At 34.9% G+C, this 15,272-nt stretch overlaps 1 protein-coding gene and 3 long non-coding RNA genes across 7 annotated transcripts; 1 reads left to right on the top strand and 3 right to left on the bottom strand.

Moving 5' to 3' along the window:
• Positions 1 to 6,070, top strand: LOC145046435 (uncharacterized). 3 transcript variants are annotated; one of them, XR_013682002.1, is made up of 4 exons: positions 1 to 376; positions 456 to 803; positions 1,292 to 2,394; positions 2,820 to 2,971. It is a non-coding gene; the product is annotated as an uncharacterized LOC145046435 (long non-coding RNA). The 3 variants fall into 3 exon arrangements; XR_013682003.1 differs by lacking the exon at positions 2,820 to 2,971 and adding an exon at positions 5,919 to 6,070 and having other exon boundaries at positions 17 to 376; positions 1,292 to 1,376; XR_013682004.1 differs by lacking the exon at positions 2,820 to 2,971 and adding an exon at positions 2,978 to 4,089 and having other exon boundaries at positions 17 to 376; positions 1,292 to 1,376.
• Positions 6,071 to 8,664: 2,594 nt separating this feature from the next.
• LOC145001574 (uncharacterized) lies at positions 8,665 to 11,008 on the bottom strand. Of its 2 annotated transcripts, XR_013661647.1 has the most exons (4): positions 10,028 to 11,008; positions 9,739 to 9,817; positions 8,974 to 9,646; positions 8,665 to 8,745 (listed from the first exon to the last, which is right to left on the bottom strand). It is a non-coding gene; the product is annotated as an uncharacterized LOC145001574 (long non-coding RNA). The 2 variants fall into 2 exon arrangements; XR_013661645.1 differs by having other exon boundaries at positions 9,739 to 11,007.
• Positions 11,009 to 11,141: 133 nt separating this feature from the next.
• LOC145001564 (N-terminal acetyltransferase A complex auxiliary subunit NAA15-like) lies at positions 11,142 to 13,057 on the bottom strand. Its single transcript, XM_078960935.1, has 6 exons — positions 12,568 to 13,057; positions 12,292 to 12,337; positions 11,941 to 12,020; positions 11,723 to 11,857; positions 11,537 to 11,641; positions 11,142 to 11,450 (listed from the first exon to the last, which is right to left on the bottom strand). Exons 1-5 carry the CDS (start codon positions 12,591 to 12,593, stop codon positions 11,629 to 11,631), a joined length of 300 nt encoding a protein of 99 aa, XP_078817061.1. The 5' UTR covers positions 12,594 to 13,057; the 3' UTR covers positions 11,142 to 11,450; positions 11,537 to 11,628.
• Positions 13,058 to 13,443: 386 nt separating this feature from the next.
• Positions 13,444 to 14,931, bottom strand: LOC145001556 (uncharacterized). Its single transcript, XR_013661640.1, has 3 exons — positions 14,508 to 14,931; positions 14,071 to 14,228; positions 13,444 to 13,998 (listed from the first exon to the last, which is right to left on the bottom strand). It is a non-coding gene; the product is annotated as an uncharacterized LOC145001556 (long non-coding RNA).
• Positions 14,932 to 15,272: the final 341 nt, after the last annotated feature.

Here is a 15,272-nt window from a genome sequence, read left to right as displayed (position 1 = left end):
TAAAAGGGCGTTTCTGAACAAGTCTGAACTGAACTAAAAAAGAACGTCATCTACCGATTTTCCCTTACTCTCACTTTCCCTCTTCTCTGGCCACTACCTCCGTCAACAACGTCACGTCCGCCATCCGCGCCGACAGCAAAGCCCTCCATCTCCTCCAAATTCATCGACGTGACATGCCTTCTCCCTCTCGGTCTGACCTGCAACCCACTGCCCCTTCAAGCTTTCACTAAGTAAAATTTCTCCCATTTATCTGAACGACGACCAACATTGCCTCTCTCTTTTGTTGCCGCCACCACCGCCACCGTCAAAATTGCTGCAGTAGCCAGTGGACCGTACCATTGGATCCAATTTCACTTTTTTTTCTCTCCAAGTTTTGGTAAAAAAAAACCCTAACTTATTTTTTCTATTAGATTCTTTATGTACATTACTCAAATGATGTTTGTTTGTTCTATTAGCACGAGATTTCGAATAAGCCGAAAAAAACTTCATCTCCTCGGGACTAGCAACAGGTCTTCTCTATTAAGTAATTGGACTGTGTCGGCATCAAATTACACGTATAATCTTCTTGGAACCCAAGATTAGATAACTTATTGGTGGATTTTTTATTTTGTCAAATTTTGTGGCTTAGCTTTTCAAGATTGCAGATATATTTATCCATATCCACAATCAACTCATTGAATTTGTTGATAGCTTTTTTGTTTCTTTTCAATCACTCATTGTGTGCTTTGCATAGCTCTGCAACCACATGAGGAAGAAGATGAGGACTTATCTACCTTTTGAAGTGCACACTAGCTGTTTGTAAGGTATGGTTTTGGTAATTTTCCTTATTATAGAGCAAGAAAAACTATGATAATAAGTCTCTCAGATTCCTTTTTATGTTGCTCCCAAACCAATTTCAGTTATAGGGTGTTAACAGCTGTAAATGTTGTCCACCAAGTGTTTGTTATTTTTTTTGTTGGTATGGTTTCCATAATTTTGATGATTATAGAGCTAGCAAAACGCCATGGATTTTGGAGAAGAAATTTTGTTGATCTTTTATCTATGAATATGGTTTACAACAAGGGTTTAGGTTTTTGTTATGTTCAATTTATGTTTTTTATATATACAGTTGTAAGCAAAAGTAAGCAAAATAGTTAAACAATGTATTGAGTAGAGTTGAAACTATGGATAAATAAAATAAAAAGTGAAAATGCAACTGGACAACTAAATGTGATTATTGATATAACGATTCATTCATTTAGCTTGTGCTTATTACCTTATTCCATTCAATCTTAACTCATATCATATGTAGATGAGGAACCTTCAACTTCCAGGAGTTCAAATGAAGAGATCAGGAGGTCTTTCGTCCAAAAGAGATTGATGATTGGCCATGATGAGTATGTTCTGATTATTATTATAATTATATTTGTGCTTATTATTATTGGTTTTTTTTTTTTTTTTTTTTTTTTTTTTTTTTTTTTGGATATGATTAGCATAAAAAGAGATCAGGAGGTCTTTCTTTTTGTCTTCTCTCTCCCGTCCTTCAACTGAATCATCTTCATTGCTCCCCATACCAAGAATCACTGTAATGAATTGGAAATCGAATGGATGGAATTGGAATTAAAGTAATCTAGCACATTCCATTATTTTAATGGAATTGGATTCTGTCCATTCGCAACCAAACACAACCTGGATTAGAATCTTGAAATCTGAAAGATTTTGATTGAATTGGAACTGAGTTCCGTTCATTAACAACTAAGTGCTCAGTGGAATGGAATCTTGAATCATGAAATCGTATTTTACCACAGTTCTTGATTATGGCATCATACATTACGAAGCAGCAATCTACTTTCATGTAAGTTGTAATTGGGAATTATGGCATCATACATTCCATCGCTTCTTATCGAAACTCAATTGTATCCCCACACATGTATTATCTCCACAGTTGTAGGTTAATCGGTCCTTCATTTCTTTGTTCTTATCCAACCTTTTCTTCTCCCATCATAATCGGCTAGAAGCCCTAAAACCACCCCACCGATTGATTTTGCTCCTTCTACTACGGTGGCTTCAATGGTTGCCATGGATTTGGTGATGCCGAGATCGGTCATCTGGAGGTGCCGATGTGGAGGCGACGGTGAACCACCACCTATTTTGGGTCACTTCTTCTTCGACTCACTTACGTTTTAGTCAAAATTCTTCACTCCATCTACATTCATCGTCTCCACTGTTGTCTGTTGTTTTGCCCGATTTTGGTCCTTGACTACCTTCGCTTCAATGGCTGCGATGGATTTGGCGATGCCTTCCCTTGATATTAATTTGGATTTTCACTACGAATCGCATCTTCTCATCACATCTCCATGTTATCTCCGCAATCGGCCAGCAGGTTGGAATAATCGAAGCTCCTCCGGACCACAAGTAATCTGTGATCACTTCCGCCTTCGTCATGTAACAGGAAAATACCCCAGTTTTCGGATTATTGCTGATTACTTTGTGTATTTCTCTTTAGTTGCATTTCTTCCTCAACACAACCCACTAAAATACCCGGAACAGGAGCAGTGTTTGTGTCGTTAATATTAATTTTTTTCGAACTAGAGGTCGATTAATCACTGTTTTTCATTGCTCATTTGATTTTCTATCTTCATGGTTGATGATGCTTCCGTCATCTCTTATTTTTCAGACGGTTTTCAGCCTTGGTTCACAATAATCTTTTAATTATTCGTGAATCTTGGAAAGTAAACATAATTGACAATAATTGAGGAACCTGTTTTAAGTTGGTCATAATTGCATACCGTTTTGCATGCGTGGAATGCTGATATAATTTTGTGTTTCTAATGTCATAGTTAGTGATTCTTGGTGTTCTCTATGGGGTGACATGACCCTTTTAATTTGATTATTTACATTCATGAATCTTTATTCATGCGGATGGCAAATACATCCCTTCATGTTGCTGCTGCTCATAATAGTGTTGAAGTAGTTAAGTTTTTGTTGAACATGGCAGGACTTGAAACACTTGTGTTGGAACAACGAACATGGTGTGTAAAATCTTTATTCACTCATTATAGGATTTGATTATTCATATAATCTGTTTATGATTTTCGCTTCAAAAAATGGAAACTTATTGTCTTGCTATATTTTGTCACAACTAGAAAATTTTATGCCTTGTAACTACAACACTTATGTCAATTATGAATCAAAAACATGAAAGCATGCATGATGCTTACTCTATGACAACAGAATTACAATCAAACACCTTATACAAGCATTGCAAATAGTCAACAAGCAATTGGAAACCCTAGAAGTTCTTGTTTAGGTCCATTTTGGACTAGGACTTCCTAATTGGACCCAATGGACCAATAAGCTTCCAATTTGACTATCTTGGGCTTAGAACTCTTAAATGGGCTCTAATTGGACCCACTTCCATTTATTTCAATATTTTGGGCCATATTGGGCCTATAATGAAATAAATTATTTAAAATGAACCATATTGGGCCATAATTCACCTAATTTAGCCCTAATAGGTCATAAAAATCGCACTTATATTTATTAGGACCAAAAATCACTCAACATAACCATGAAATTGGGCTTAAGCCTTTAAGGCCCAAAAACTCTCTCTCCTCTCTCCATTCTCGGCCCAAGCCCAACCAAAGAAGGAGGAGTTGACTTCTTGCATGACACATCATCTTTGTATGGAGGATATGTAAGTATTACACTTCAAACATCCATGCATTCTCATCTTTCCATGCAAGCTCATTCTCTTCTTCTCCCTCTCTCTTTCTCTCGGCCGAATCCAAGCACACACACACACACACACATTTCACTCACAATTCTCTTAAATAAACTATCTTATTTCTCCTCCATATTTTCGAGATCCAAGAGGTGTTCAAGCGATTTCTTCCATAAAAATCATCATCTAAGGTAAGATATGGCTTGGATCGATAAGCTAGCCATTTCATTTCATTCAAAAATCATCTCTTAATTCATTCAAACTTATGATCTAGCACCTTAGAAGCATCCAAGTTCGAGATCTTTCAAGAAAGGTTGCTAGGATCGAATTCTTCTCATCTTTTCCTTCCAAAACCGAAACCACACCCAAGGTGAGTTTCATACCCCTTTTCTTTTTCAGTTTTATGAGTTTTTATTGGGGAGAATACAAGTAAACATGTAGATTTATGTGTAAATGTATGCTATGTGTGATTTGATGCATGTTTGTGTGTGATATCATGTGTTGTGATGAAAATGTTATCCAAAAAGTATGTAAAAACTGAGATCTAAGACCTAGGGAAGGAAATAAACATAACATAAACTATCTTACCCTAATCAAGTCAAGAAAAATAACTCATATGGTTAGGATGAACATGCTTGGACATAAAACCCATTTTTAGGCTTAAATTGTTAAAAATGCAAAAACTAAGGGCCTAAACTGACATGTTATAGTTTTTGGAGGGTCAAAAGAGTCCAAACAGTTTCTATAATAATTTTTCTGAAACAAAACATTTTTGAAGGACTAAATTTGTAAATTTTACACTTAATGGGCTAAACTTGGGCTTTTCGGCAGAATAAGCCTCAATATTCGAGATTTTTAAGTTTGAGGGGCTGAAAAGGAAGTTTTTGTAAAACAGGGGATTTAAAGTGTATTAAAACCCTTTCAAAGGTTAAAAATGTTTTTCAAATTCAAAAAGGATCAAAAATGTAAAAATTTCCTATTTTGGGCCAAAATCATAAAAGTTGCGAAAGTGGGGGTTCTAACCGAGAAAACCACATTTTTGAAGGACTTAAGCTGTTTATAAAGTAATTCTGGGCTGAAAATGTCTTTTCAATAAGTTTTGATACTAATGTGTCAAGAAAAATTGGTTTAAGGTCTAAAATGGAAATTCTTTTATATGAAGGACTAAAAGTGTTAACTTTATAAAAGAAGGGTTGTGAAAAGGTAAAACTCTTACTTTAAAACAAACAAATCCCTTAAGACAAAATGCGAGATCCACGACTACCGGTGAATCGTAATAACAAATACACTTTCAACACCAATATCGTTATGAGACGCATTGATTCGGTCTCGAATCAATAACAAAACCAAAAATCAGTAAATCGTATATATCAATAAAAAACCGATAACTACGAGGAGTCATTATTCAATATTTGGGCTTGAAAGTCTCAAATCGTGCTTGTTGGGCCTTGCTAGCCCAATGATATGATCTTTGGGCCCGAAGGGAACGCGCTTACATGTTAATGGGCCTTCTATGACCCAATTACATGTAAAAGGACTTTCGATAGCACTATTGTGCTGTTGGGCCCCAAGGGTCCATTAGTACTGCTAGCGAAGTCGAGAAGTCAAATGCGAGTCAGTCCAAGTGCCTTTCGCATTCCCGATAGCCTTGAATGACTTATGGAAATAAAGGAGACTTCTTACCTTCCTTTCTCCTTGGTTGTGGGGCTATGAGAAACCGAGTAAACAGATCCGTGTCGTTAAACAAGAGAAGTTAGGGTGGTTAGATTATGTGAGTAGTATGGATGACGCCTCAAGGATCGTTCATAATTTGTAGTTATAAACTAGTCATTTTTAATAATGCGTGATTGTAACAACTCACAACCCTTAGTTAATCCAATGTCACCTGGATAATCAAAAAAAAAAAAAAAATCATCGTATCGGTATAACAATAAACAAGACATGTAATTTTATGTGTTGGGAAAACATCGGGTTTTCCCGGGGCGTTCAACATTTTAACTTATATGAAGTATACAAAGTTCAACAATTATTCATGTTTTCAAAATCGACAAGCATATTTACGGATCTTCACACCTTTTTATAAACAATAATCTTTTCAGAAAATGTCGGATTTTCTGGGTTTTCAAACTTCAGAAAAATCATTTTCCATAACATTACTTATGAACTCACCAACATTTCATATATTGACCGTTTTCAAAATAACTTGTATTCTCAGGTAACAGGTAAACAGAAGAAAACGTATCAAGTTATATCATGGTGTTTTGCTTAGATTAATGATCGAACGGTTTAGGTTATGGAATTGTATTGTTTAAAAAAATGTACTGAATGTAAAAAATATCAGTTGTAATATTTCAATGCATGGTAATGAATGATGTTATGATTAATGTATAATCATTGTGATGGTATTCAATTAAGTCACAACAGCCCCCGGACGTTTCCACCGTCTGGTTCGGGGGTGTGACAGGTTGGTATCAGAGCTCTATTTATAGTGAACTAGCATATCTAACGACATATTGATATGCAACTATAAACCTAAAGAGGGACTAACACAACTCTGAACAAAACAAGTAAAACTTAACAATAAAACACCCTTGCTTGCAATAGGAACAAGAACATAATACCGAACCAAACAAGATAATGCTAGTATCTCGATTAAGCCAGAACTGTGCTAGTCATATCAAGGAGTGGATGTAGCCTGATCAACGACATTCTCTCCAAGGTATAACTATCACATGTCCTGAGGAGATCGTGATATCTAGGGAGCCTAAAAACATACCCCTTTATCACCAAGAAGAGAACATCCATTTAGTCTATACAATAGTTGTAGAGTCATAGGATAATGATAGTATATTCGTATACCTTCTCCCAGCCTTCATGGAAGGAGAGTAGCAGGGCATTCAGTTTCATCAAGTCCTAGTAGCCCATGGGAGGGTCAAGGATGAGCCAGAGGTAGATCAAGGAAAGGCACAAGGCATTAGAACTAAAGAGGAACAGGACGAATACGTGATGGTTGATCTCGATTATGATGAGTTGGACCAGGAGCCAGATGAAGAAAAGGGCGTAGATGTCACACCCCGAAAACCGAAGGCGGAAACATTTTCGGGGTTGACTCCACGTTGAGTATCAAATCCAATGCACATAGTAAGTAAAGTAAAACAACCATTACATTACATAAGAAAAGTTTTACAGTTGTTTCAAAAGTAAAGTTTGTACAGTTGTGTTACATAGCAATATATATGAACAAAATGAAACGGGTCTCTTGAGTACACCGTCTTCAAGCAAAAAGGATCTTCGGGTACCCGTTCTAACGCTGACCTGAGAACAGAAGTGGTTTGAAAATTAGCATAACGCTAGTGAGTTCATAAGCGGTTTTTTTGTTTGTGAAATTATTCAAGTTTCCTTTCAATTTCTGAAATGTTACACACACCAAGAAAATCCCATATTTTCTTAAAAAGGTTGGTTATTGTTTGTCAACATGTAAAGTAAAGTTGTACACTGAAAAGCTTGTTTTCTCTTGCAAAGATGTATAGTTAAGTTATCTGAATTGATATACTATTCTGGTTATGTACCAATGTATTCCCAGGAAAGTCCCATACTTTCCTGATGTGTATGTTATCAATTGTGATAGATGTACCGTTATCCGGTTTGTTATCCTTTCTGGTTATGTAAACGTTTACCCAGGAAAGTCCCATACTTTCCTGAATGTTGGTTATCGTATGTAAATGATGTATTCTTGTTAGACCTAGTTATGTACAAGGTTTCCCAGGAAAGTCCCATACTTTGCTGAATGTCAGTTACTATATGTAAAAGATGTTTTCCGAATATGTGGTATTGTTCAATGTTTTCCCCAGGAAAGTCCCGTACTTTCCTGATTGTTGGTTTCCAATGTGAAAGATGTATACTAGAGAACTGGTTATCTTGTGAATTGTATAAAGTTGTTTATTATTACCATAAGTAAATCTCTGTTATCCTAATTGCGAGTTCCATAACCATACTATGGACTAAACTTGTGGCAATAAGTAGTCCACATACTTATGACTTTCGTCACCCTTGAACTAATTCGGTTCGGATGTAGCTAGCAGCCAGGTGTGGGGTAGTCAGCCCCGTATAGATCTATACACTCAAGTCACGCTCTCTAAATCCCAGAGATTCTGGTTACGGGTGTAATCCTCCACTCGCATATCTCTGTGGAGTGTTCACCGAGGACGTGTCTCCAATCATACAGGATTAACAAATTTACTAGTAATAATATGATAGTCCTCCACTCGCGTATTTATGTGGAATGTTACCGAAGACAAAACAGTGTACAGGTATTATGTTCAAATGTTCTAATGTCATGCTTTTAACTGATAAAATGTGGAAAACCATTTGTGAAATATATGTAAAACATAACAGTTTAAAATCCATTTCACAAATATATGTTTACGTCACTACTAGAAAAACAGCCTTTTACGAGGCTCATTGCGCGTCGTAAAACGCTCAGACGACGCGCAAATGCACGTCAAGGAAGGCCCTGTCATAAAGAGAGACGACACGCATTTATGATGCGTGGTTATGACACACAATGCGTATCAAGGAAGGCCCTGTCATAAAGAAAGATGACACACATTTGCGTGTCGTAACATTACGACGCGCATGTTTATGATACGCAATGCGTATCAAGGAAGCCCCCGTCAAGAAAGGTCATGTCATAAATCAAGACGACACACACTTTTGCGTATCGTAATTTTAATTTAAAAAAAAAATTATTTATAGATTTAATGATTTTCAAATTAAAATTCCATTTCATGTCTCATCATAGAAAATAAAATACCATATACAAAAAATACAATACATTGCACAAAAGTTAATATCATACAAATAATCATTCCAATAGTAGATAAATGTAATACATCAAATAATCATTCCAATAGTAGACAAATGTAACATTTCAACATTTTTTATATAATTAACCAAATTACTAGCCAAATTTCCTAAAATACCAACATACTTTTCTATGAAGAGCATTAACACTATTCTTTGCCGTCTAAAAACTTCACAACCTGCATAATTAAATGAATGTGCAATCAGCTACAGAAATATGTGTGAGCATATGGCAATAGAAAGAGAAGATGATAATCAGAAACAGAAATTTTTGGCATTGCAAACCATCAGAATAATTGGAAGTATATGTATACTTCATGTTGGAGGCGTTGACTTTCGGTCATTTTATAGCAATTTGTGTATTTAATATAGAAAGACTCCAACAATAAATAGAGATGTTATGTTACCTTGACGCATCTCTGCTGTCCAAAAGTATCCTCAAGTAGGAGCTTTCTTCATATTTGGAGGCCTCTCTGTTCCCCAAGTCAATCAATCCACACACAACACAAGTGAAGTGGAGAAAGAATTAAATTAAACCTTAACTCACCTTCTATATGAAGCTTGTATAACCAGGATAACGCCAACTTTGACATACTCCAAACGGAAAGTTGTGGATTTGAACCAGCTCACGATGTAGATGCAAGAAATTTGGAATAAGATGTTTGTATATGTATGGAAAAGTGTTGCATCATAAGGTTTGTTTCTATTATAGACTGGAATAAGACTAAATAATTATGTTACCCCTACATTCCAAAAAAACAAATTTCACTATATTTATCAAATTTAACATGAGTTGTATTAAGCCAGCTTTTCTAGCTATCTATCCCTTTTTAAGTTCTTAAGTCAACAAGAAGCAAGTGTATGTATGTATGTACCCACTCTAAGAGAAGACCCAATTACAACCACGAGTATGTTTTTCTCAGGGTCCCACAATATGATGACAGTTTCTGCAGCAACAACCAATACAGAAGCATCACTAGAAAATGCAGCAACAGCCATATAACTTTCTTCCTGTATGAACCAACATCATGTCATGCCTATCTACATCTACTCCTCTCAATCAACTTATCTTCACCATTGCTAACCCAAACATGTAAAGCCACAAAGAACAATTATACAAACACAGATTCATAATTATAAAATAAATTAAAAAACAAATTAAAAAACATTACCTTAAAGTCAGCACCATAAGAAGCACTAACAGCCATGAAACGACTTGGATGGGAAATAATTGCAAAAACTACTGCATCCCTGTAACCATCACATGTTAAAAAAATGTTATACTGGAAAAAAGTTCTATATACATATTAAATAAAAAGATTTTATAAACAAAAAAAAAACTATGGGGCACATATATAACAATAGACAAGGTAAAATCATTATTGTGTTGCCCACATTCCTAAAACTTGAGTGTTACAAAACCTCCTATTCCTTGTTCAGACATTTTGGTTTCAACAGTACCCATCACAGTGCCATGACACGATCAGCAACAGCTTCTAGACGATCCCATAATTTCCTCACGAAAAATTCTCTATTATTTGTTAGTATCTGTTGGATACCTCATTGCAAAAAATTCTCTCCACTAAAATCATAAATTGGGACTCTGCATTGTAAAAAAGTAAAAACTAATTAGAAGGACACACATGTTCTTCTAATAAGTTTTCATTTGTTGAGATGTACAGTTCATCCCTAACATAGAAGTAGCACTTGAACAATATCCAACTTAGACCAAAATGAAATGAAAGCTAAAACAGGCCTGTCCTGATCATTTTGGCTTGTTGAGATGAAATTGCACAAGGGTTTTTCCTGGAACTTTCACACATTGAACAAAGAAAATATAGTTTGAGATTAAATTTTATCTTGGTTTAAGATGTACATTTCATTGATAACACGAAATCTTGATTAATGACATGTAATATGAGAACATCATAAAAGTTGTGTATGTACAAAAATAACAGAGTGAGGGCTTTTTTTTAATATTTGGAAGAAAGTTTTTGACTAATAACTTTTAACTAATTAGGTGAAATTTTGTGATCTCTTTTGATGGTCTTCCATGTGGCAAATTGTTTAAATCGGAAGGAAAAATTTCAGACATACAAGTGATATTGGTGAACAGTGGAGCAATGCATGATTTCATGTTCTTCCAATTGATCTTGCTTGATTGGATAGTACTAGGCCATTTAAGTGCTGACCTTACCTTAGATGGCTTAGAGATGTTCCCCATAACAAGGGGAAGGAGTATTTGCTAAACTTTAAAGGATTGGGATTGAATAGTATGGTTGTAAGACTGGGATGGGTATCCTTGCAACCAACTCATTTGCTGGCAGAGAGAAATAGGGAACCTGTTTTAGTTAAAATTTAAACGAAATGGTAATTGGACTGGGTTTAAAGATAATGGAAAAGGAAATTGGAAAAGTTTAGGTTTATTGTCCATGGTAATTGGAACCTTTTCTATATGACCATCTAAATGCTTCAAATGGAGCTACCAACATAACAAAAGTTTATCTTTTTATGGTAGAAAGCACAAGAATCATGATAAGTAATAATTATAATATGTTGAAATAAATACCTTATAATCTTGCATAAACTCATAGTGATGAACTGTATCTAGGTTAGTTCTAGCAGCTCGTAGAAACTTATCTATACCATCTCGTGTTCCATTATCCATTACAACCCATATTAATTAAAAACAAAAAAACGGTATGTTATTACTTATTTTGCACCTATGAAGGTCATGATTTAATAAGATTACCTATAATGCAAGCAAGATCTTTTGTGTTCGCATATTTACTTCAAAAGAAAGCAAATGTGTCTCCAAGGAATCAGATTAATGTTTCTAAAGCAACTTTAGATACTTTCCAGCTTCCATTAATGGATCTTCAGTCTAACATTTACATTTGGAAAAGATTACAAGAGTAAGTCCATCAAGCAATCTATTATGGAGGGGGGGGGGGGGGGGGGGGGGGGTACCTGCAATAGCTTCTCTCCATATGGATCTGGATCAACTGGCTTGACAATTCGTTTCCCATACTTACAAACACCACCCACTACTTCCTCACTTTTCACTTCTGCCTCCTTAAGAAAACATAAAAGAAAATAATTATTAAACAAAAAAAAAAACAATTTTTGTATCCATAAAATGTAAAGAATTTATACTTTCTTAGCTCGTGCTTCAGCCTTCCTCTGTTTTTTTTCCTCAATTTCTTTTTCTGAGAAGCAGGTAGTTTTTCCAACTCATCGTCTTCTTCGGTAGATGACTTTGAAGGAGAATCATACAACTTAATATAACATCTGCATCAAACAATACAAAAAGAAAATCAAATTTCAAAAGGTAATGACAGATTTTACAAATGTAACTGAATCATCAGCATTACCTTATAGCTCCGACTACCGCCTTCCTAAAGTAATTATGTGCATGAAGTCGATCTTGAAACCTTAAGATTTCAATATATGCCTGCAGATTAATTTTTCTTAAACAATAAGAATGAACATCAAATTGACTACAACATTCAGAAGAGTTTGATTGTTTGTTTGTTATCTTTTATATATATATATATATATATATATATATATATATATATATATATATATATATTAGTTTTAAATACTCAATACAAAAGGTCTTAAACAATCATAAATCTTATTAATACTTTAATTTTTTTTAATAAATATTTTTCCCGTGGTTCCCACGGGTTGTAACCTAGTTTTTAATAAGTATTTGGTACCTGTATTTGTGAATAACAGTGACTGCATGTCGGTTTCTCCAGCTCCCTAGCACCATTATGTATGGTGTACAAGTAATCTTTAAATTTCACAAATCGGAAAAGGATTTAAATTTCACTATTCATAATGAGTCCATTATGTGTTCTTTTCGGTGCATCAGAAAAGAATTTAATAAAAACAAATAAAAGCAGAGGAAATGATTGATGAATTATTACATGTACATGATAGTAAAAAAACCTTAAATCAAAACCGGATACTTGCATAATAAACCCACATACCTGAAATTGACATACCGATAAACCATGCAAACCAAAAGGGTAAGGCAGAGACAGTAGCAGTCCCGACATCCACCTACTTGAACATGAAGAATAAACCAAGTTGCTTCAAATCCCGAAGCCTGCAAATTGTTGAATAGTTAGATGAGTCTATTCATGTAAAGGAAAGTAAAAGTATCTACAGAATGTACAAACTTGCCTTTGGAACTGCTCGGTGTCAATAAATTTCAGTGACAGCTACAATTCAAAGGAACAATTTATAAACTTTGATTGAAATTCCATCTCAAAATCGTGTTTAGAATGTAGCAAGAAGAATGCACTAAGCATGAATTAGTTTCATGCTCTTAAATATAAGCCAATGACAGTCACCAACATGTCTATTAGTGTCAATCAAGATTCATGAACAGCTATAGTACAGACATTATAGCAACTTACTATGAAAATCAACTACCAACATCAAATTAATGGTTTCTTAACTTTTCAGTGGTCCACAAATTTATATTTCCTTCTGTCTTTTCATTTTCTTCATTTAAGAGAAGCAATTTATCAAATCATTGGATTTGGTTTATAATTCTTCAACATACAATGAATCTTTAAGGTTAGATAGGCACAGAAAATAATATAAATACTGTATTTGAGTGAATATAACTAAAAAATCACATACGAAAAGTGAAGTGGCTTAATAACAAAGTCAAAACCTTAAAAATAGATTAAAAGAGCTATCATGATTTAAAGAGTTACTTTCACATATTTAACTAAATACATCACAAGAAAATGTATGATTCTGAGGACATCCAAAATAGAGCTACACTAAAGCTACAAATACCAACTAATATAACACATAGACAAGAATATCATCAAAATTATAAAATAAATTGAATAAACACCAAGGTAATCATCTGTAATACCAAACCTAATCAGTATTCAGCAGTTAAAAGCATCAAGATGATCAAGGCCTTTGGTTGAGTGAAAATATAAAAAAAATAAAAATAAAAATAAAAATTATGCTGTAAAGACCCCTTAAAAATCCACTTGATTCTGGGTAGTAACCTTACATTTGGTGAAAATTAAAGTCATATGTCTCATTGAGGCATTTCATCAAATAGGTGAAGTGCAATTTGGTTTTCTACTAAATTCATAAGTATAAATGGAAGCACTTATTCTCTGCACCATATTGATGATCTGGATAAAATTTCCCATAATATTCATCAACAAAGGATCTAGTTGACAAAACAATTTGACCCAATTGAAAAACTTACAAATATTTTAGGGCTATGAACCGCAAACCAGGGGGAGGGGTTGCACAAACTGACCTCTAGGATGATTTCTGAAATACCAAGGGAGATTTCTTTTTATTTGTGCATATATCCCATTTGTGCTGTAGAAGGTTTTTTTAAAAAAAAGTGTAAATTGAAAGCACACTCCAGAAGATGCCTACAAGGTAAACACCTAATCAATTCAGAGATATTTTAGAGTTGGAAACTGAATTAAAATAGGAGAACTTACCTTCCAAATGTTGCTTGAGCATGTGGAACTGCTCTTGTAGGTTACAAGCTTGTGAGTTGAGCAACAAAAGCCATAGAACACAATATGAAAATATTCAGTAACATGGGTTTACCTACTATACATGGGTTCTTCTCCATCATCTAAATAAAGGTTGTTTCCTGAACAAATCCATTAACAGAGTGATCAGAAAAAAAAGAAGCTAATTACGCAAACACCAACGGGTTAATGAAGGAATCAAAGGTATTTCTTATAAAATTTTGTTTTAGGGGGTCAATTATAGAGGTGTTTGACGGTTAGAATAGAAGAACTGATGAAATATGTTCCATATTTCCTTGAAAAATGAATGAGAAAACCAATAAAAGAATGAAATGTTGTGATTTTTTTTCACATAATTACATTTTGTTGAAGAAAAACAAACCAAATTGATGGCGTCAAACCTGGAAACAGAGCATGGTAACCCTAAACAGATCGATTTCAGTGTTCGTCTTCAACTTCAACTGGGAGAAAGAAGTTGAATGGTATAAGGTACAATTGGTTTGAGGAGGCAGGTGGATAGAGAATGATAGCGACAGAGGGAAAAGTAGACGACGATGGAGTAAAATCATGTCTCCATTGGGAAGAAGTAGATGGCAATTGAGTCGAGGTAGGGTTTGTGGAGGCTTCGCAGTCGGCAATAAATCGTTTAATCGGAGAGCAAACGAAAGGAACTGGGGTAATAACCCCCAAACTGGAAGCAACTGAATTTCGGAAGGGGTAGGGGGAAGAGGTGAGCGGAGATCGTCGGTGGGAAGTGAAGCGGTGGATGTTTGAGAATCGAGAGAGAAGAAAGAAAAAAGGGGTTTTCGGAGGGGACGAGCTAGGGTTTTCAGGCGGTGGAAACAAAGAGGGTTTTTAATTTTTGTGATTTCAATTCCCCGCGGGATGGACGTGCGTTTGATTAAAATTTATAAAACGACATGGTTAGACGATACACGTTTTATTTAAGGTGCCCTCCGTGTTTTTTTATTAGACACTAATTTTGGGGCATGCAAAAATGTGTATCCTCAATCCTTTAAATTTTAGGATAGATGACATTATTTTTACATCACACACGTTTGCGTATCGTAAATCCGTGCGTATCGTAAATTGCGCGTCGTAAAAGGCTGTTTTTCTTGTAGTGCGTGATCTGCATGTTCAAACAGTTATCAGTTGTAGTAATCAGT

The sequence above is a fragment of the Lactuca saligna genome, chromosome 1 (genome assembly GCF_052625555.1).
Source record: "Lactuca saligna cultivar CGN05327 chromosome 1, ASM5262555v1, whole genome shotgun sequence".
Classification (NCBI taxonomy): Eukaryota; Viridiplantae; Streptophyta; class Magnoliopsida; order Asterales; family Asteraceae; genus Lactuca; species Lactuca saligna.
This window is presented reverse-complemented; position numbering and strand designations above follow the sequence as displayed.

Bases quoted from the DNA above. Each gene is read 5' to 3' on its own strand.
- LOC145001564 (XM_078960935.1), bottom strand. From the start codon at position 12,593: ATGGTTTATCGGTATGTCAATTTCAG. The intron at 12,338-12,567 runs GTATGTGGGTTT...TAATGGTGCTAG, and splicing joins TATCGGTATGTCAATTTCAG to GGAGCTGGAGAAACCGACAT. The intron at 12,021-12,291 runs GTACCAAATACT...ATTAATCTGCAG, and splicing joins ACTGTTATTCACAAATACAG to GCATATATTGAAATCTTAAG.